Source organism: Trachypithecus francoisi, unplaced genomic scaffold (genome assembly GCF_009764315.1).
Source record: "Trachypithecus francoisi isolate TF-2019V2 unplaced genomic scaffold, Tfra_2.0 Lachesis_group10, whole genome shotgun sequence".
In the NCBI taxonomy this organism is placed as follows: domain Eukaryota; kingdom Metazoa; phylum Chordata; class Mammalia; order Primates; family Cercopithecidae; genus Trachypithecus; species Trachypithecus francoisi.
In genome coordinates, this window is record NW_022681455.1 from 130910207 (window position 1) to 130932266 (window position 22060).

Consider the following 22060-nt stretch of genomic DNA (forward strand, 5'->3'; position numbering starts at 1 on the left):
ACTTGTTGGAACACATTTTATTTTGTGGAATGAAGTGTTGCCTGATTCTAGAATTGCAAATGAGGTCAGTTGAGATCTTTAAACTGAGTTTGTTGTAGTTTTGTCTTCAGACAGGTTTCTGTTCTCCTGCAGAGACTGGGAGACAAGACGCCTCACCCTTGCTGATGATCACCTTTCAAAGGGAGGGCTCTCAGGCTTTGAGAGAGGCCCTTCTGAGTCACAAGACATGCTTACAAACTGAAAGCTTTTTAGTAAATGCTCCAAGAAAGGGAGGTCGGGGCCTATCATCAGAAGTTGGCTAGAGCAGAGGTCCCCAAGCGGGCCACATAGTAGGAGGTGAGCGCATGGGCAAGCGAGCAAATGAAGCTTCATCTCTATTTCCAGCTGCTCCCCATCAGTGGCATTCCGCCTCCTGAGCCCCGCCTCCAGTCAGATCAGCAGCTGCGTCGATTCTGATAGGAGCATGAACCCTATTGTGAACCCCGCCTGTGAGGGATCTCAGTTGTGTGCTCCTTGAGACTCTGATGCCTGATGGTCTGTCACTGTCTCCCAGATGGGACCATCTCATTGCAGGAAAATGAGCTCAGGGCTCCCACCGATTCTGCATTATGGTGAGTTGTACAATTATTTCATGATATATTGCAATACGATAATAATAGAAACAAAATGCACTGTGAATGTTCATTTGAATCATCCCAATCCTCCCCTCAGCCCATCTGTGAAAAAATTGTCTTCCGTGAATCTAGTCCCTGACGCCAAAAAATTTGGGGACACCTGGGCTGGAGCATGGTGAGATTTCCTCACTGCGCTGAGCTTTTGCAGGCGGATGTTTTAGTGGAAGCAGCAAGAGTGCAAGTGCTGCTGGGCCATCCTAGGGGCGCAGTCTTATGCTGCTGGAAGTCTTGCTGGATACTTCTGTCAAGTCTCCTAGTGTGTGGGTTTGGATGAGTTGTCATGTGCTGAGGGTTCAGCAGTTCTCCGTGGGTCCCTGTCCACTTCATTGGCCCCTAATAATTGTTTCTGAGTGCAGAAACTAAATTTTAGTTTCATTTCACACATACTGCCTCTAGCCGTTTTTCTCTACTGCCTCGTGTATTTTGGGGAGTTACAGCTTGACTGAATCAATCTCAGGTGATCCCTTTTATTCTCATAGGAAAAATCACAGGCCAGGCGCGGTGGCTCAAGCCTGTCATCCCAGCACTTTGGGAGGCCGAGACGGGCGGATCACGAGGTCAGGAGATCGAGACCATCCTGGCTAACACGGTGAAACCCCATCTCTACTAAAAAATACAAAAAGCTAGCCGGGCGAGGTGGCGGGCGCCTGTAGTCCCAGCTACTCAGGAGGCTGAGGCAGGAGAATGGCGTGAACCCGGGAGGCGGAGCTTGCAGTGAGCTGCGATCCGGCCACTGCACTCCAGCCTGGGCGACAGAGCGAGACTCCGTCTCAAAAAAAAAAAAAAAAAAAGAAAAGAAAAATCACTAAGGGCACTTCTACATATGTTCTTTAGGTTTGTCAAGTGAAGAATGATGAGGTTTCCCAATTTGGAAAGAAAAGCTTTACTTCTCATAAAGAGTTGCAGCCTGGTCATTTGGACAGGCTGGAAAGCAGAGCCTCCGGCCAGAAGCCAGAACTAGGCACTTCAAGGAGCAGAAGACTAAGACGGGGATTTCACTCAATGGCTTGGCCAAATATACATACCCCCATAAGCTATACGAGAAGTCATGAATATGTATGAGAGGAGAAATGTGTGCATTCGTGATTGAACTTCCTGCCTCTCCGTGGGTCCAGTGTTCAGAAAATGGCACTGTTAGCATGACTTGAGGGTGGAGTTTTTGGGCCTCTGACCTCCAAGGTGAAGCAGAAGACTCAACAGCCCTCACTATGCATTATCTGTAGACGGGCTTAGAACCACTGCCTGGTCATTCTCTGTCATCCGGCTAGAACCACTGCCTGGTCAATGGTCTTTCAGCAGGAAGGAATGCTGGTTAGTTGTGTCAAAACTGCAAAAATGGAAGGGCCATAGTCTGGCACTTGATGGATATCAGTGGTGGAGTCACCCCAAAGGGCTGATTGCTGTTTCGCCCTTTGGGAAGAAAGCCTAATGATACTTAGTGAGGAAGGGGATATAACAAGGTATGTCTGAGCTCCTGTCCAATCATGGCTGGGAACTCAGTTTTCAGGCTTTCTCTGGAGTACCCTTGGCCACAAGGGTTTCTGTTCAATCAGTTGTGGGGTTGTTTAAGTGTGTATTGGCTGGGCGCAATGGCTCACACCTGTAATCCCAGCACTTTGGGATCCCGAGGCAGGCAGATCTGAAAAAAAAAAAGTGTATCACCTCCAGCCTCGCTCTCTCTCTTCCTCCTGCTCTGGCCATGTGATGTGTCTGCTCCCTCTTTGTCTTCTACCATAATTATAAGTTTTCTGAGGCCTCTGCAGAAGCCAAGCAGAGACTGCAATGCTTTCTGTACAAGCTGCAGAACCATGAGCCAATGAAGCTTCTTTTCTTTATAAATTACCCAGCCTCAAGTATTTCTTTTTTCTTTTCTTTTTTTTGAGATGGAGTCTTGCTCTGTCACCCAGGCTGGAGGGCAGTGGCGCAATCTCAGCTCACTGCAAGCTCCGCCTCCCGGATTCATGCCATTCTCTTTCCTCAGCCTCCCAAGTAGCTGGAACTGCAGGCACCCGCCATCACACCCAGCTAATTTTTTTTTTTTTTGTATTTTTACTAGAGATGGGGTTTCACCATGTTAGCCAAGATAGTCTTGATCTCCTGACCTCGTGATCTACTCACCTCGGCCTCCCTCCCAAAGTGCTGAGATTACAGTCATGAGCCACTGTGCCTGGCCTCAAGTATTTCTTTGTAACAATGTGAGAACAGAGTAATACAGAAAATTGGTACCAGGAGTGGGGCGTTGCTATAAAGATACCTGAAAATGTGGAAGTGACTTTGGAACTGGGCAACAGGCAGAGGTTGGAAGACTTTGGAGGGCTCAGAAGAAGACAGGAAGATGAGAGAATGTTTGGAACTTCCTAGAGACTGGATAAATCATTGTGACCAAAATGCTGATAGGGATATGTATAGTGACACAGGCTGACAAGGTCTCAGATGGAAATGAGGAAGTTATTGGGACTGGAGCAGAGGTCATTTTTGTTATGCCTTAGCAAAGAACTTGGCAGCACTGTGCTCCTGCTCTAGGGATCTGTGGAATTTTGAACTTGAGAATGATGATTTAGGGTAAGTGGTGGAATAAATTTCTAAGCAGCAAAGCATTCAAGATGTAGCCTGGCTGCTTCTAACAACCTATGCCCATATGTGTGAGCAAATAAATGATTTAAAATTGTAATGTATATTTATTTATTTTTTATTTATTTATTTATTATTTATTTATTTTTATTATTATTTTTTTTTTTTTGAGGCGGAGTCTCACTCTGTCGCCCGGACTGGAGTGCAGTGGCCAGATCTCAGCTCACTGCAAGCTCCGCCTCCCGGGTTTACGCCATTCTCCTGCCTCAGCCTCCTGAGTAGCTGGGACTACAGGCGCCCGCCACCTCGCCCGGCTAGTTTTTTTTTGTATTTTTAGTAGAGACGGGGTTTCACCGTGTTAGCCAGGATGGTCTCGATCTCCTGACCTCGTGATCCACCCGTCTCGGCCTCCCAAAGTGCTGGGATTACAGGCTTGAGCCACCGCGCCCGGCCCTATTTATTTATTTTTGAGGCAGAGTCTTGCTCTGTCGCCCAGGCTGGAGTGCAGTGGCCGGATCTCAGCTCACTGCAAGCTCCGCCTCCCGGGTTCCCGCCATTCTCCTGCCTCAGCCTCCCAAGTAGCTGGGACTACAGGCGCCTGCCACCTCGCCCAGCTAGTTTTTTGTATTTTTAGTAGAGACGGGGTTTCACTGTGTTCGCCAGGATGGTCTCGATCTCCTGACCTTGTGATCCGCCCGTCTCGGCCTCCCAAAGTGCTGGGATTACAGGCTTGAGCCACTGCGCCCGGCCTGTAATGTATATTTAAATACTAAATACACAGAGGGTAAAAGTGTAGAATGTTTGCAGCTAGGCCATGTGGTAGATAAGAAAAGCCCATTTTTAGGGGAGGGATTCAAGCAAGCTGCATACATTTACGTAAGTTAAAAGGAGTCAGGTGCTAATAACCAAAACAATGGGGAGAAGGCCTTGAAGGAATTTCAAAGACCTTCAAGGCAGATCTTCCCATTACAGGCCTGGAGGCCTAGGAGGGTTGAATGGTTTGGGCCAGCCCCAGATCCCTGGCAGCCTCGAGATGCTGCTCCCTGCATCCTTGCCACTCCAGCTTCAGCCATGGCTCAAAGGGGCCCAAGTACAGCTCTGGTGGCTGCTTCAGAGCGTGCAAGCCATAAGCTTTGGCAGCTTCCATGTGGTGTTAAGCGTGTGGGTGCACAGAGTGCAAGAGTTGAGTCTTGGGAACCTCTGGCTAGATTTCAGAGGATCTATGGAAAAGCTTGGATGTCCAGGAAGGAGCCTGCTGCAGGGGCAGTGCCCTTATGGAGAAGCTCTACTACAGCAGTGGAGAGGAGGGGAAATGTGGGATTGGAGCCCCAACACAGTCCCCACTGGGACACTGCCTATTGGAACTATGCGAAAGGGGCCACCATCCTCCAGACCCACCAATAGCTTGCACCCTGTACCTGGAAAAGCCTCAGGCTCTCAATGCCAGCCCATGAGAGTGGCCATGGGGTGCTGAACCCTGCAAAACCACAGGGTCATAGCTGAGCAAGGCCTTGAGAGCCCACCCCTAGCATGCTTGGATGTGGGACATGGAGTCAAAGGAGATTATTTTGGAACTTTAAGATTTAGTGACTGCCTTGCTGGGTTTTGGGCTTGCATGAGGCCTGTAGCTCCCTTCTTTTGGGTGATTTCTCCATTTTGAAATGGGAATATTTACCCAATGCTTGTACTCCCATTGTGTCTTGGAAAAACATAACTTGTTTTTGATTTTACAGGCTCATAGGTGGAAGGGATTTGCCTGTGTCAGATGTGACTTGGAACTTTGAACTTTTGAGTTAATGCTGAAATGAGTTAAGACTTTGAGGGACTATTGGGAAAGCATGATTGTATTTTGCAACGGGAGAAGAACATGAGATCTGGGGGGCAAGGGTTGGAATGATATGGTTTGCATCTGTGTTCCCATCAAGTCTCATGTTGAATTGTAATCCCTGGTGTTGGAGGTGAGGTGTGGTGGGAGGTGATTGAATCATGGGGGTGGATTTCTTACGATGAGTTTAGCACCATCCCCACTTGGTACTGCTTTCACGACAGTGAGTGAGTTTTCATGAGACCTGGTTATTCAGAAGGGTGAGACATAGCCCTCTTCCCTCTCTCTTGCTCCTGCTTCCACCATGTGAGATGTCTCACTGCCCTTTGCCTTCTGCCATAACTGGAAGCTTGCCAAGGCCTTCCTACAAGCAGAAACCACTATGCTTCCTATACAGCCTGCAGAACCATGAGCCAACTAAACCTCTTTTCTTTATAAATTACGCAGTCTCAGGTGTTTCTCTATAGCAATGTGAAAATGGAATAATACAGAGGGCTTATGATTTTATTTTTACTTCTCAGATTATGTTTTAGTAGAAGAAAAGAGCTAAGTGAGCCGGGTGCGGTGGCTCACACCTGTAATCCCAGCACTTTGGGAGGCTGAGATGGGTGAATCACAAGGTAAGGAGTTTGAGACCAGCCTGGCCAACATGGTGAAATGCCATCTCTACTAAAAACACAAAAAATTAGCAGGGCATGGTGGCGCGTGCCTGTAATCCCAGCTATTTAGGAGGCTGAGGCAGGAGAATCGCTTGAACATAGGAGACAGAGGTTGCAGTGAGCTGAGATCACACCACTGCACTCCAAACCTGGGCAACAGAGTGAGACTCCATCACAGAAAAAGAAAAAAAAAGAAAAGAGCTAAGTGTAGCTGTGGCAGGCCAGGTCTCACTAACACAGGCCTCTGTTACAACTATCTCAGCACTAACTGAGTAGTTAGGTTAAATATTAAAAGCTAATTGAGCCAGTGCCCTTGTAGTAGGACAAGCTGCAGACAAAACCCCTCAGACACTGAGTTAAAGAAGAAAGCGGTTTATTCAGCTGGGAGCATCAGCAAGACTTCTGTCTCAAGAGCCGAGCTCCCTGAGTGAGCAATTCCTGTCCCTTTTAAGGGCTCACAACTCTAAGGGGGTGCGTGTGAGAGGGTCGTGATTGAGCAAGCAGCGGGTATGTGACCGGGGGCTGCGAGCACCAGTAATTAGAATGGAACAAAACAGGACAGGGATTTTCACAGCGCTTTTCCATACAATGTCTGTAATCTATAGATAACATAACCAATTAGGTCAGGGGTTGATCTTTAACTACCAGGCCCAGGGTGCGGCGCCGGGCTGTCTGCCTGTGGATTTCATTTCTGCCTTTTAGTTTTTACTTCTTCTTTCTTTGGAGGCAGAAATTGGACATAAGACGATATGAGGGGTGGTCTCCTCCCTTACCCTCATACAAAGTCTGGAATGTAACAAAGAGTCCAGTAAGAGTTTTTCCTAGGCCTTTCCTGGGGCTTGAAACATGACAAGCTAATGAAGGAATTCTTAACAGGACCCTTTTAGGATTAAACAAGTTTTTTGGGGGGTTCTGAAGAAACTCCTCACACTACCACAAGTAAGTTTATTGAGGGTGTAAAGGAACTCCCCAAGCCTCCATGATTTAGCAGGAGATAAGGGTAATCACCCCAGCACCTGGACCCATTTAGTTTAAATGTATTTCTGAGGCTCCAGAGAAGATTTTCAGGACTCAGATCTTAGTTAATAGATTAAAAGTTAACCACTTACGTCTTTACATGAATGCACACTTACACATAGACATAGAGCTTGGAAGGTATATAAGCTTTGGAAAACTTTGTAATTTTGAGTTGGTCTGGTGATAATTTCCAGGTCTTCTCCCTGTAACCAGTTACAAAAATAAAAATTCTCTCCTCTCCCAGTTCGTCCGCATCTCGTTATTGGTGATGAGAACAAGCAGCCCGACCCTTGGTTTGGTCTGGGAGCACAGTCATGGCTTAGATCACTGCAGTGGAACAGAAAAGGCTAACTATGATGATAGTTATATATAGATCTGAAGCTGCTGTACTTGAAATGTCTCTGAACTGGCTGATATGTAGGACAATCCTTTACATGTTCTAGATTGTAAAAGAAGATAAGAAAAGAAAAATAGCTCAGAGCAGTCCGAGCCATGTGAGGTGTGCAAATGTTATCAGGCCCCCAGTGAAACAAGTGTGGCACTTCACTCATGCTCTCTACACCCAAGCCTGGGGGCCGTTGTTTGAAGGCATCTAGAAATCCTCTCCACGACTGCCCTGTGGACTCAGAAACTGAGTTTCCAACTATTAGCCTTCGTGTTTGTTTATTTTCATAGAAATTTCCCCTCGTTAAATGCCTGATGGCTAGTACCATCTAGCAGATACCCTCTACTACCAAGTCCCAACTGGGGATTCCACTGGCTTTAACTGAATGAGAAAAGGGACTTAGATTGTTCAAAGCAGGAAACTGACTCGATTTTGAGCACTCCATTTCCCCTCTTGACTCTCCATGCCCTGGGGACATTTTGGTCTGAGAGCCCTTCTCTCACCTCAAGAATCAGATTCAGAACCAAAGGCTGAGCTTGTTTGTGGCAGCAAAGCTGATGGCCCATGTATCTGGGGCACTTCCTTCTTCTTCGCACCACCCATGTTCAACTTTCTTCTGGAGGAAACTTCAGAACATTTCAGTCATGTGTCTGCTGGGAGGTACAGGGAGGCTTGATTCCTGAGCCCTTCCAAGAGGACAGGAAGGCTTCTTCCTAGGCCTGCAGGGATGGTCTCTCTTCCCTCTGCAAGCTTGGCTGGGTCTTGACAGAGAGTATGGATCTTAATAAAAAAAAAAAACTCTCCCTTTTCATCATCTGTTTTTAAAAAAGAGTAAGGTGTTTGTTTTTGCATTTTTGTTTCTCTGTAGGAGACTGAGGATCTAGGATTCCCCTGGAGGAAGCAGGGGCATTCCTTCTATGATTGGTACCCTCAAGTGGACACACATGCATATATACACAAGTACATGCACATACGTGTGCCGACACACACACACACAAATACATGCAAATATGTGTGTAGATACACACACACAAGTACATGCACATATGTGTGCGGTTACACACACGCACACACAAATACATGCACATATGTGTGCACACACATGCGCACACACAAGTATATGCACATAAGTGTGCAGATACACACATGCACACACACCTGTGGGATATGATGAGGTTTCTCTTCAAATAATCTGATCAATATTTTATTCTTTAACTCATAGTACCCGACCCACATCCGTGTGAAGAGACCACTAAACAGGCTTTGTGTGAGCAACAAGGCTGTTTATTTCACCTGGGTGCAGGTGGGCTGAGTCCGAAAAGAGCATCAGTGAAGGGAGATGGGGTGATGCCGTTTTATAAGATTTGGGTAGGTAGTGGAAAATTACAGTCAAAGGGGGTTGTTCTCTGGCTGGCTGGGGTGGGGGTCACAAGGTGCTCAGTGGGAAAGCTTTTTGAGCCAGGATGAAGGAATTTCACAAGGTAACATCATCAGTTAAGGCAGGAACAGGCCATTTTCACTTCTTTTGTGATTCTTCAGTTGCCTCAGGCCATCTGGATGTGTAAGTGCATGTCACAGGGAATATGATGGCTTAGCTTGGGCTCAGAGGCCTGACACCCCCTTTCTCCTTTTTTCCTTTGTTAGATGCCCAGGCATGCCACAGTACTAGGCGTTATCAGTACCAGCTCACATTCCTTTCCTTATTTGGAAAGAGGACTAACTTCCTAGCTCATTACAGACACCCCTTCCCCTTCCTCTCCACTGTCTTTTACTTGCCCACCTTATCTAAAAAAATCAAGTGTTTAGCCAACTGGGATTAGTTTAGATTGTATGACCTGACCCCAGCCAATGGGAAAAGGTACAGGGGCAGGACTCGCGTCAGGAATAAAGGCTCTCGTGCCCCTTTGTTCAGGTGTACTCTCATGGTGACTGGCCAAGGAGGCACCCCTCCGTGCAGAAATAAAATTGCTTTGCTAAGAATCTGTTGTTCGAGTTGTAGCAGGACAAGCCACAGACAAAACTCCTCAGACAATGAGTTAAAGAAGGAAGAGGTTTATTCGGCCAGCAGCATTGGCAAGACTCCTGTCTCAAGAGCGGAGCTCCCCAACTGAGCAATTCCTGTCCCTTTTAAGGGCTCACAGCTCTACGGGGGTCCACGTGAGAGGGTTGTGATCGATTGAACAAGCAGGGGGTACGTGACTGGGGGCTGCATGGACTGGTGGTCAGAATGAAACAGAACAGACTGGGAAGTTTCACAATGTCTTCCTATAATCTACAGATAACATCAGTTGCTAGGTCAGGGGTCGAATTTTAACTACCAGGCTTAGGTCAGGCAGGCCCAGGCCTGCTTTCAGGTCTGGTTCGTAGGCGCCGGGCTGCCTGCCTTTAGTTTTGCTTCTCTTTCTTTTTCTAAATGTAAAACAATATGAGAGGGTCTGTCTCTCTTCTCTCAGAGTATTCAATTTCCTTAGGATTTTGAGTTTTATTCCTCACACACCCTTGAAGCCCCCCTACACTCACACAGATACACACACGGAGGGCACCCATGCATGCAGGCATATAGCACACGTGAACACATATATACACACGTGTGTTCCTGTCTGGCTTTCACCTCTGGGGCTACAGAGATTGGAGGAAATCAGGAGAGGAGACAGGGGGAGCCAAAGGAGAGTATCGAGCAGAGGAGAGGGGTCCATTAGGAGAAGAGGCCATACCTCCCAGGAGACCAGGGAGCTCCCTTTCCTGCTGCGACTCTCTAAAATCCTATGTTTATCTTCTTGGACTTGGGAATCGATTCTCCAATAGTGAAACCAGATGGACTCTGGCTTCAGATGGGCTTATATCTTTCTGGGGGTTGAATTCCTGTGGAGACTTGAGCTGAAGGTATGAGTTCTCTGTGGCCCTTCTGGACTCTTCTTGCCTCAGTGATAAGGGAAGAATGAGGTATACACTTTGAGTTCAGATTTGTATGGAGACAAAATTTATTAGAACAGGAGGCCAAAAATAACAAAAAATGGAGGGAATCAGTGCGGGAAAGAACCACACATGTTGATGTCCCCCGAACACTTACAGAACTATCCCCTGTTCTTCCTCATCTATAGTCATGAAACTGGTGGGTTTGCTTAATTAGTTATTTCTGATCTCTTTACACTCTCAGGGAATGTAAGGGGTCAGCAGATTTCTGCTGAAGCCACCTCAGAGCTGGGGTGTGCAAATGTGAGGTGACCAAATGTGTGGTGACACGTAGGGCTTCTCCCCTGTGTGTATCCTCTGGTGGTAGCAGAGGCTTGACTTCCGGCTAAAGCGCTGCCCACACCCCCTGCAGACGTAGGGCTTCCCCCCATGTGTGTCCTTTGGTGTCTGAGGAGGCTTGACTTCCGGCTAAAGCCCCACCCACACCCCCTGCAGATGTACGGCTTCCCCCCGTGTGCGTCCTTTGGTGTGTAATAACATCTGACGTATCACTGAAACCTTGCCCACACTCTCCATACTTGACGTTTGCAATTCTTTAGATTCCTACCCCCACAAATAATTTGCCTGTGTTCCCTGGATTCGCTTTCTGGCCTGTTCTGGACTCTTCTTCCATCATTCTTTCTCCCACTCTAAGCTCCCCATTTGTCCTTTGGGTGGGCTAGAAAAAACCCTTGGAATCTCCCTCTGCCATGTCCTTTTATTCAAGAGTTTGGACCTTTCCTTGATCTCTTGACCTTTGGTTTTGTCATTACAGCTGGATCAGAATATTGCTGCTCCTGATTCTGATCCCCTGGGCAGGGGTTCTCTGGTTGGAGGAGTTTTCTTGCAGATGGTCCTGGGAAGTTCTGAGAGGAGTGATTGCGTTCCACATGTTGACTGAGAAATTTCTGACTTGAAAAGGTCAGACAGCATGAGGGACATGGATAGATCTCTGGCTTTGGTTCTGAAAGAGGAAGTTTTTGGTCAGGGTAGACGTTTTGTTCAGGCCTTACCACATACAAAGGTATGAAGATCAAATGAAAACCAGTCATTCTTCATATGTTAACAATGCAAACTCTCTCCTACCAAGTGCTGGATGGACCTTTACAGTTCATTTTTCCATTCAACTTTTATTCACTACATCTTAAAAATTTCAGAAATCCCACGTCTTGGGCCTTTTCTACGCATCAGCCAGACGAGGTGAAACCTCAAGCAGCACCAGCAGCAGCGTCATTCCTTACACAGATGGAACTGCAGTGACCTTCCCCCACAAGTCCTATAGTCTTCCCTGATCACCCTCTGCTTCATCCTCCCTCCCTGGTCCCTGGGCACTTTTGCTGACACGAGGTCTTCAGCTATTTTATTCTACTGAGAAATAGCACTCTTGGTGACTTAGGTGAGATTGTCCTTAGTGACTTCCTAAGAGGGGAAAAGGATCTATTAGGAGAACTCAGCCTGGAGTTCCACAAATGTGGTTAAAGAGATGTGTGAGCAAATCTGAATTTTGGGTCTCCTCATTCAAAAGGACATATTTAATTGAGGACTGTTATGTGCCTGGTTCTCCATCACGAGGTGGGATTCAGGTTGGCCAACACAGAGTGGTCCAGGTCCCACCGACTAAAGGACTCTGGGTCCTGCTGCCCCAACTAGGTGCATGAACTGCTTCTATTTCAGATTCTACAAATCATAAAATGAGAATATGCTCTTTCTCAGGCTGCACGTCAAGTATTCATGTTTGAGTTATTTCATTCAGTCTGAGCCCATTTCAAATACAATAGGAAGTCTTGTTTCAAAATATATCCCTGCTCAGGCTTACCTCCGTGCTCCCCACCTTCATCCTGTCCACCATTCTCTCTCACCTGGAAACTGGAGCAGCTCTGAGGGGATGACCCACCACAGCCTGTTTTCCAAAAATGAACCAAAGCTGAACTATTATTACTGGCCTCAGGACCATTGCACTAGCTGCGCCCTGTGCCTGGAACCCTTGGCCCACAGGCACTTGCACTTCTCAAATGCTGTCTCCTAAGAGAAACCTTCCCTGACAATCCCCTGCAACACTCTACTCTCACCTCACACTGACCCCCAGGTCTCACACTGACCCCAGGTCTCACATTGACTCCAGGTCTCATGCTGATCCCCAGTTATTCTTTCTGGCTTCATTTTCTTCAAAGCACTAATCACTGTCTGATATTACACATATGTCTGTATGTCATCATATGGTTCCCTGATTCACATGTCATCTGTTCAAGAGCAGTTTTTCCGATTGTCTGAATCAATCTGTATTTATACTTCCTGCAACATCGTCTGGCACAGAGTAGGAATTCACATGACAGCTAATTGAGATAATGAATGAATGAATAAGCACATGCATATCATTAATAAACATCACCGAAATGCCAGAAGAAACTACCTTGTTGGGAGAGCTGGTAGGTGTTTGAGAACTTGATTTTTGTCTTTAAGTCTTTCAGTACTATATGCTGTTAAATACTCTGTGCATGAAGTACTTAGAATGTAAAATCAGAACAAAGATTTAAAACAATAAAAATTGTTCCAAAGAGGCAAAGGCATATAACATGAATATTTAATTTTGGAAGTCACTGATGTGAAATTTTACTGACTTTAGATGGTATTTTACTCTCCTTAAGAGTTAAACCATGAAAATTCTCTAGGATAATTATTTCTTTCCTGTCCTTTTAAAAGAGTAGTAGTGATGCCCACCTCTCCCGGCCATGAGCTCTTTCTTCCACTTGCTGCCCCACTTGCTGCCCAGTTCCTGGCTGTACTCATCCCCATACCAGACCAGCAGTTCACAGCCTGGCCTAATGACTCGGCAGGTTCTATAGAAGACCTGCCTGTGGTACTGGAAGGCCACCAGGTTCTGCTCTTCATCATCCCGGGCACAGTTCACATACCTGGGGTCAGGACAGGCAAAGGGAAAGAAAAGAGGCAGTGAGTTCCCAGTATCTGTCAGATCCAGGTCTGACCCATCACCTGCTGGTCTAGGCCTCCATGGTCTGTGCTGACCACTCCCCCACCGCTCCTCTGGGAACCTTCTGCTCATTCCTAAATCTCTTTCACAATGTCATATGAACTTGCACTTCTGACTACACTGCTCATCCTACCTAGAATGCTTCCCTGCCGTGCCTAAATAACCATTTTTTCAAAGCCGAACTCCAGACCTACCTCCACCTTGATTGGCCATAAAACACATTGACCTCTAGCTTCTCTAAACTCTAAATTAATTCTGTTTTATACACAGAACTTGGTGCTGGATCATGTGCTCTGTTTCTAGATTAGCACACATCATTCCAAACTCAGCCCAAGTCCATCTTTCTTGGACAGGCCTTCCTCTAATCACCCTACAGTTCACTCAGGTGCCATTCACTTGACTTCCCCAGATTCCCAGAGAAACTTAGAAGTCTTTTTCTCTTGGCCCAATAATATAGAACAGTAATAGTTGATTTGTTTTTCTATTCTCTGATAGAACGAGAGCCCATTGTGGAAAGGGGCTGGGTCATCCTGCAGCTCGCTTCTGTTCAAGTAGTGAACTTCACTTCCTAACCTGGAACATACTAAGTGCTTAATAAATGTGGATTACATATATTAAAGCATGAATTCAGTGTCCCCCGTGAATCTAGGCTTCTCAAGGTTTATGTTGGTGCCTCAATTTTGTCTAACATACATATTGTGTTTTGATATAAATAAATCATAATATCTATATTGTTGTTTTTTATTTCTAAATGTTGACAGTATAAAACAGCATTGTATGGAGAAAAATAGAAATAGCGGATGTGAAAATCATTGAAGGAGGCATAATGAGAAGGAAGGAGATCCAGGTTTGTGAGAGATGAAGGTTCTGTCTGAAACTCAGGGAGGTACTGGCCTTCCCTCATCCAGTTGGCCCAGGATTTATCTTTTCCATCCACATACTCATAGCAGTTTCTCCCCTTGGTGATCTGAGTTTCAGAAAAATAAGGTAAAGCTTTTTAGAGGGTAAAAATCAGAAGAATTATTTTACTCCACTGTCATCAATGGCCTTTGGGCCTGCAGCGCTTCAACTGCCAACTGAGACCACATGGCCTGCACCTTAGTCATCATCTACACATCTCAGTTGGTTTGTCTAGTCAGAGCAGAAGCTCCACAAGGGAGGATGCATTTCTTTGTCTTTGTACCACTCTGCTCCCATGTACCCTCTGATCTCTAAACAAGAATTTCATGTTCCTGCAAAGACCCTTGAGTACACAGAGCTAACCATGTTTTCCCTACCTATATCCTGACATGTAGAAGGTGATGTCCCACCAAAGGCAGAGAAGGGATGTGGGAAGATAGAACAGGGGAAATGACAGGCTCTTCTCACCAGCCAGGAGTATCCATTGTTGGCTGCCTCTTCGTTCTCTGTAATTCGGCCCTCATAGGGGCCGAAGTGCAGACCCAGTGGCAGATCAGATGCCTCGTTCCATACTCCAAGCCCAGCCTGAGGGATGCCTGATGGCCCAATTCTCAGCCCCGGGGGCAGACTGAGGGCTGAACGGTTGGGATGCCCTTTGTTCACTGCACTGTCCTTTACAAATGTAGGGGGCTGATGAGCAGCACAGCTGTCAATGAAGAAGTTCTGACACATCTCACAATCTGGAAGTGAGGGAAGCAGGGATTAGGAAAGTTATAATGCATGCTCCTCGATATAAGAGCTTCGGAAAGAGTTGGGTGCTCACATTATTTAGCCCCAATCCTGTACTCTAATTCGTTAGAGTGAGGGAATGATTTGTGGGCCAAATGGTGAAATTAATTGCACCAGGACATAACAGCAAGCTGTGAGAGTGGCCGAAAGGGCCGACAGAGGTTGTCTTCATCCTGGGGCTCACTGACCTCTTTGTATGCATGACCCTTTCTTTCTCTCAGGCTATACATCTTTCCTTCAGTCTCCTTCCTCCTGAGCTCTAGGTTGGAGAAGAGTAGATAGGTAAAATTGGGAGTCTGGAGTGTTCGTCCTTGTTTCATAACAAAATGTGAAATCTCCTACCATCAAATTAGCATCTACCTTTCTACATACTCTAGTCTCCCCTTCTTTACTGCTTCAGAGAGACTTAGACCCCACACTCACACTGACTGTAGATGCCTATTCAATTTTAGTTTCTGCCTGTTCTCATTATCCCATTAACCTCCCAACCTTTCTACTTATAAAATGGTTCATTCATGCATTTATTCATTTATAAAATATTTCTTGAGGGCACATTTCATCTTAGGCATTGAACAAAGGCCTGGACATACAACACCAAGAAAGTATAATCTCTATAAGAGATCTTCTATAAACTAGTTGACGTGTGATGGGAGAGGAAATGTAGAAATGCACAAAAGAAGATCTATTATCAGAGATACTTATTGGATGCCTTGCATGTATCAATTCATTTATATTTAATTTAATGATTTCAAGCAATATATGAGCTGTATATACTTGGTCTCATTTTACAGATTACCGTTCAGGAGCTCAGAGAATGTATAAGATTTGCCCAAGGCCCCAATGCTTCTATGTGGATTATAATTCAAGTGAGTGACCAAAGTTAATGTTCTTACATGCTATTCAATGGTGTATCCAAGGCTGGGCATGGTGGCTCAAGCCTGTAATCCCAGAATTTTGGGAGGCTGAGGTGAGCAGATCACTTGAGGCCAGGAGTTTGAGACCAGCCTGGTCAACATGGTGAAACCCTGTCTCTATTAAAAATACAAAAATCAGCTGGGCATGGTGGTGTATGCCTATAATCCCAGCTACTCAGGTGACTGAGGCATGAAAATCGCTATTTTCATGGAGGCAGAGGTTGCAGTGAACCGAGATCACGCCACTGCACTCCAGCCTGGGTGACAGAGTGAGACTGTCTCAGTGAACAAATAAATAATTTTAACAAAATACTGCATCTAACTTCTGCTCTCACAGTTGAGTCCAGCTTAAGCCCAGGCCTATCCAAAGTCCACCCCATATAGGTAGACTATACTCATCAACCTTTCTAGAGGACATAGAGGGACTAAAGTCCCCCTATACTTTTTCTTACCCAGTTTTAGTCTAGAGTGCTGTCCAGAGGTACTTGCTTCTCCAGGAGGGGACGCTGGTTTCTGAGCCTGCTCTGAGCCACTTGTACTCAGTAAATTTGGTGTTCCTGACAATTCTTTCAAACTAGATTCATTATTGAATGATGTCTTGGGCATTTCCTTTAATGTGAGAGTCACATATTAAAAGATAACATGCATTTCTTTAGTTCTTTATGGCTTGCAACATGTTTTCATATGCATGACTCTAGTTAATGTTCAAACCTTGGAAATACCTAGAGTGTCTAAATACTAGAGGGAAAAGAAAGGTCTAAGTGGGTAGTGAATCTGGGACTGTAACCCATGTCTTAAGGCTCTTTCCTTCAACTTTCTCTCAAAATGTTCTATATAAGTTAAAGGGAAGGAGGAAGAATACTTGGGAAGACTAGCTGGAGAATCAACGAGATCTGTGAAAGAAGGGCTTACAGAGAGAAGGAGGGAATCTTCCATAAACTAGTAGACTTTTGGGGCCGGGCGCGGTGGCTCAAGCCTGTAATCCCAGCACTTTGGGAGGCCGAGACGGGCGGATCACGAGGTCAGGAGATCGAGACCATCCTGACTAACATGGTGGTGAAACCCCGTCTCTACTAAAAAATACAAAAAACTAGCCGGGCGAGGTGGCGGGCGCCTGTAGTCCCAGCTACTCGGGAGGCTGAGGCAGGAGAATGGCGGAAACCCGGGAGGCGGAGCTTGCAGTGAGCTGAGATCCGGCCACTGCACTCCAGCCTGGGCGACAGAGCGAGACTCCGTCTCAAAAAAAAAAAAAAAAAAAAAAAAAAAAAAAAACTAGTAGACTTTTGATGGAAAGGGAAATGTAGAAAAGCAGAGGGACAAAGCACATCCAGAAAATGAGGTAATAGGGCAGTAAGGTTGGGAACAGAACAAAGAGATGATTGGCAAAAATATATCTAGACAACTAAGAAAATGATGTCAAAGTTGCATGTTGCCATATCCTTGAAAGAATATTTGGCTTTGGAATTAGATTAGGTAGTTCCTGTACCAATTCTGCTTGTCTGCTTGAATAAGGGTGTATTGTTAGCTAATTCTCTTTAGTTCCTGATCCAGAAATTGGCATGCATGCTTCCTTTTTTTTTTTTTTTTTAGAGTCTTGCTCTGTTGCCTAGGCTGGAATGCAGTGGCATGATTTCAGCTCACTGTAGCCTCCACCTCCCAGATTCAAGAGATTCTCCTACCTCAGCCTCCCGAGAAGCTAGGATTATAGGCACCACCATACCCAGCTAATTTTTGTGTATTTATTAGAGACAGGGTTTCGCTAGGTTGGCCAGGCTGGTCTCGAACTCCTCACCTCAAGTGATCCACCCACCTCAGCATCCGAAAGTGCTGGGATTATAGGCAAGAGCCCCTGCATCCAGCCCATGCTAATTTTTTAATTCTTTTTTTTTTTTTGTGAGAGGGAGTCTCACTGTTGCCTAAGCTGGAATGCAGTGGCACGATCTCAGGTCACTGCAGCCTCCATCTCCCAGGTTCAGGTGATTCTCCTGCTTCAGCCTCCTCAGTAGTTGGGATTACAGGTGCCCACCACCATGCCCAACTGATTTCTGTAGTTTTAGTAGAGATGGGGTTTTACCATGTTGGCCAGGCTGGTCTCAAACTCCTGACCTCAGGTGATCTGCCCACCTCTGCTTCTCAAAGTGCTGAGATTACAGGTGTGAGCCACTACCCCTGACGCTAATTCTTAATATTGTAGTGAACATGAAAGATAATAATGTTCACAAAGTGTTTTTTGAGCTACTTAATACAGTATGAATGTGAGATTCATAATTTTCCTCGCCGGGCGCAGTGGTTCACACCTGTAATCCCAGCACTTTGGGAGGCTGAGGAAGGCAGATCACCTGAGGTCAGGAGTTTGAGACCAGTCTGGCCAACCCCGTCTCTACAGAAAACACAAAAAACTAGCTGGGTGTGGTGGCAGGCCCCTGTAATCCCAGCTACTCGGGAGGCTGAGGCAGGAGAACAACTGGGACTCAGGAGGTGGAGGTTGCAGCGAGCCAAGATCGCACCACTGCACTCCAGCCTGGGTGACAAGAGTGAAACTCTGTCTCAAAAATAAAATAAAACAAAATAAAATAAATAAATAATTTTTCTCACAGACTGGGTGCGGTGGCTCACGTCTGTAATCCCAGCACCTTGGGAGGCCGAGGTGGGAGGATGGCTTGAGCCCAGGAGTTCAAGACCAGCCTGAGCTACATGGCAAAACCCTGTCTCTACGAAACACATAAAAGTTAGCCGGGCATGCTGGTGCACACCTGTGGTCCCAGCTACTCAGGAGGCTGAGGCAGGAGGATCACACTAACCTAGGAGATGGAGGCTGCAGTAAGCCAAGATTGAGCCATTGCACTCCAACCTAGGCGAAAGAGCCAGACCCTGTCTCAAACCACCCCCCGCCCCCACAGAAAAATAACAAATGAAAATTATCTCATAGTCCTGATATCATCTCTACAGTTGAAATCTAACTCAAAGGTATTTCCAGCATCTCTTGACCCTGTTACTTATAGTTTAATTCATAAACTTGGAATCAGTCATTCAGAAAACACTCAGGAGGCTGTCAGAGGCCCTGAGCTGGGCTTGGGAGTTCTGAGAAGAATCAGGTATGGACTAGACTCCTGAAGAGCTCACAATGAAGAGGCAGCAGGCAGGCTAAACAAATAATTCCAAACAACATGACAGTTCCCTAACTGGAGCCCAGAGGAAGGAGCTGTTACTGTCTTCTACAGGAATGAGCATTTGAAATCGATTCCAGAAGAATATATTTTTACTTAATAGGGTATGACCTATATGAAGTCCTAAACCATTTTCTTATTTGTTGTTTCTCAATCTTCAAACCTGAAGCTCCTCAGGGCTGGAAGCTGCTTCCTCTGATCAGAATGGGTCCCTTATGAGGGTAGGGACCCTATCTCCTTCTGGGACCATCCACAGTATGAATTGTCTATTTACTTGGAAGCTTCCCTTAATCAGAGTGTTTTAGTGCAAATCTCACTTTACCATAACAGAAAAACTGAGGTTGAAAAATCAGTTGGACGAATGTTGTAAAGACATATGGGTAAGACAGCATAAACTTTAAAAAACTATGAAACTTTTAATGATCTTGTAAGTGCTTTAGAGAAGGAGTTTTGGATTAGACTGCACCAACACTGAATGTGAGCCCAGGGATATAATTGAACATTTTTATACCTCAGTTTTCTCATCTGTAAAATGGCTATAGTTATAGCATCTACTTAATAGGTCCTATATGTAAAGTTGAATACGTACTATACATAAAGTTTATTCATGTAAAATGCTGAAAACAAAGTCTGAATATACTGAGAAAATAATACCATGGTAACGATTATTGTTGCTGTTCTTATTAACTCTTAAAATAATGATGACATCAGACACTGTGCTAAAGAGATCAGGAAAGGAAGGCAGTAGTTCCTAGGATAGTCTGTACATTCTCCTTCTCTTACCTGTATTTGCATCTTTGAGGAAGGTTTCTTGTCAATAGGATTTGGGAAATACTTACCTTCTGTTGTTTACTCTGTTCCACTCTGAAGGCCATCCAAGGAGGTTTGACTAAAAGGTGATGAGAAATCAGTGGTTTGCTTGGTAAATATTTCCAAACTCTAGAGATTCTCTTTTTTTTTTTTCTTTTTGATACGGAGTCTCCCTCTGTTGCCCAGGCTGGAGTGCAGTGGCACAATCTCCACTCACTGCAACCTCCGCCCCCTGGACTCCAGCGATTCTCCTGCCTCAGCCTTGAGAGTTGTTGGGAACTACAGGTGTGCACCACCACATCTGGCTCATTTTTGTATTTTTAGTAGAGACAGAGTTTCTCCACGTTGGCGATGCTGGTCTCGAACTCCTGACCTCAGGTGATCCACCTGCCTCAGACTCCCAAAGTGCTGAGATTACAGGTATGAGCCACCATGCTCGGTCTAACTCTGGAGTTTTTCATTAGAGACAGAGAATTCTGGATCAGAGAGTGATGATTGCAAGTATTATCCAAGGACGATTTGGAAATGTTTTCTGAAGTTCATTAAGGCCTATGCTTCTATTAGGGGCATTGTTAATTTTCTTAAGATTAAAAAAATAGATAAAACTTCATCTTTGTTTCATCATATCTATTAAGATATACCTAATAAGGTATCTATTACATTAATTTTTAAAATGTAAATTGATCTTTCATGACAAACACACTGAACAAACTAGGAATAGAAGGAAATCACCTCAACATAAAAAGGTCGTGTAAGACAAGCCCCTTTTTTTTTTTTTTCTGAGATGGAGTCTCTCTCTGTCGCCCAGGCTGGAGTGCGGTGGCCCAGTCTCGTCTCACTGCAAGCTCCGCCTCCTGGGTTCACTCTCTTCTCCTGCCTCAGCCTCCCGAGTAGCTGGGACTACAGGCACCCGCCACCTCGCCCGGCTAATTTTTTGTATTTTTAGTAGAGACGGGGTTTCACTGTGTTAGCCAGGATGGTCTTGATCTCCTGACCTCGTGATCCGCTCACCTCAGCCTCCCAAAGTGTTGGGATTACAGGCATGAGCCACCGCGCCCAGCCGAAAAGCCCGTTTTTAACATCACAGTCAATGATGAAAAACTGAAAGCCTTTCTTCTAAGATTATAAACAAGGTAAGGATTTTCAGTCTTGCTACTGCTATTCAACATAGTCCCGGAAGTTGTAGCCTGAACAATTAGGCCAGTAAAATAAATAAAAGGCATCCAAATTGAAAGGAAGAAGTAAAATTATCTCTGTTTGCAGATGACATGATCTTACATGCAGAAAACTATTAAGATTCATTAGCTGGGCATGCTGGCAGGAGCCTGTAGTCCCAGCTACTCGGGAGACTGAGGCAGGAGAATCACTTGAATCTGGGAGGCAGAGGTTGCAGTGAGCTGAGATCATGCCACTGCACTCCAGCCTGGGTGACAACAATTAGGACACTTGTTCATTGTTGGCAGGTAGCATAGTCTGTTTTCTACTTCTTTCCTAGAATGCAACAGAGTGAATAATTTATGTTTTCTTATGTTCTCTGCATTCCCTGACCCTCACTTTTTTTTTTTTTTTTGAGGCGGAGTCTCGCTCTGTTGCCCAGACTGGAGTGCAGTGGCCAGATCTCAGCTCACTGCAAGCTCCGCCTTCCGGGTTTACGCCATTCTCCTGCCTCAGCCTCCCGGGTAGCCGGGACTACAGGGGCCGCCACCTCGCCCGGCTAGTTTTTTTTGTATTTTTAGTAGAGACGGGGTTTCACCGGGTGAGCCAGGATGGTCTCGATCTCCTGACCTCGTGATCCACCCGTCTCGGCCTCCCAAAGTGCTGGGATTACAGGCTTGAGCCACCGCGCCCGGCCGACCCTCACTTTTTGTGTAAAGTTTTGTGTATTACCTGATGAATAGAACAAAACTTGTTTCTGCCCATTAAACAGGTAATTCATGTTTTCAAAAGATAAGCATTATCTTTCCTTTATCACTTCTAATAATTCAACTCTGTAGTCCTGATCAGTGTGGCTTACAAACTGGAAGACAAAAGACATTTTAAAAAACCTAATGGCTAAGTTGCTAAAATTAATGCTATAGAAAAGAGAAAAAAACATGCTGAATAGAACTCTGTTCTTAGAGATTTCTCCTGAAAAACTCACATGTTATTTCTTCTCACCTCCATAGGCAAAAAAAAAAAAAAAAAAAAAAAAAAAAGCTACGTGGTCATGCAAAAATTAACAGGTGGGTTGGAATAGTCAGAATGCATTCATAAAAACTGAACTGAAAATATTTGGAGAACAGCACCAATGACTATCGTGAATGCCAACATGCATCCCTAACAACCCTGTGCTGTTACTCTCCAAAGTTTTTATGTCTTGCAAAGTATTAGAAATTTCTATCTGAAGCCATGCCACTCAGAGGGACTGC

The 22060-nt window shown here is 45.4% G+C and overlaps 1 protein-coding gene across 1 annotated transcript; it reads right to left on the bottom strand.

Annotated features, from left to right (window-relative positions):
* Window positions 1–10805: 10805 nt before the first annotated feature.
* On the bottom strand, window positions 10806–21588 carry PRDM7 (PR/SET domain 7). Its single transcript, XM_033219862.1, is given in 10 exon segments — window positions 10806–10861; window positions 10864–11047; window positions 12802–12892; window positions 12894–12995; window positions 13963–14039; window positions 14441–14712; window positions 14919–15020; window positions 16128–16284; window positions 19682–19731; window positions 21540–21588. Coding segments are annotated over 10 exon segments (1140 nt in total).
* Between the last annotated feature and the right edge of the window lie 472 nt (window positions 21589–22060).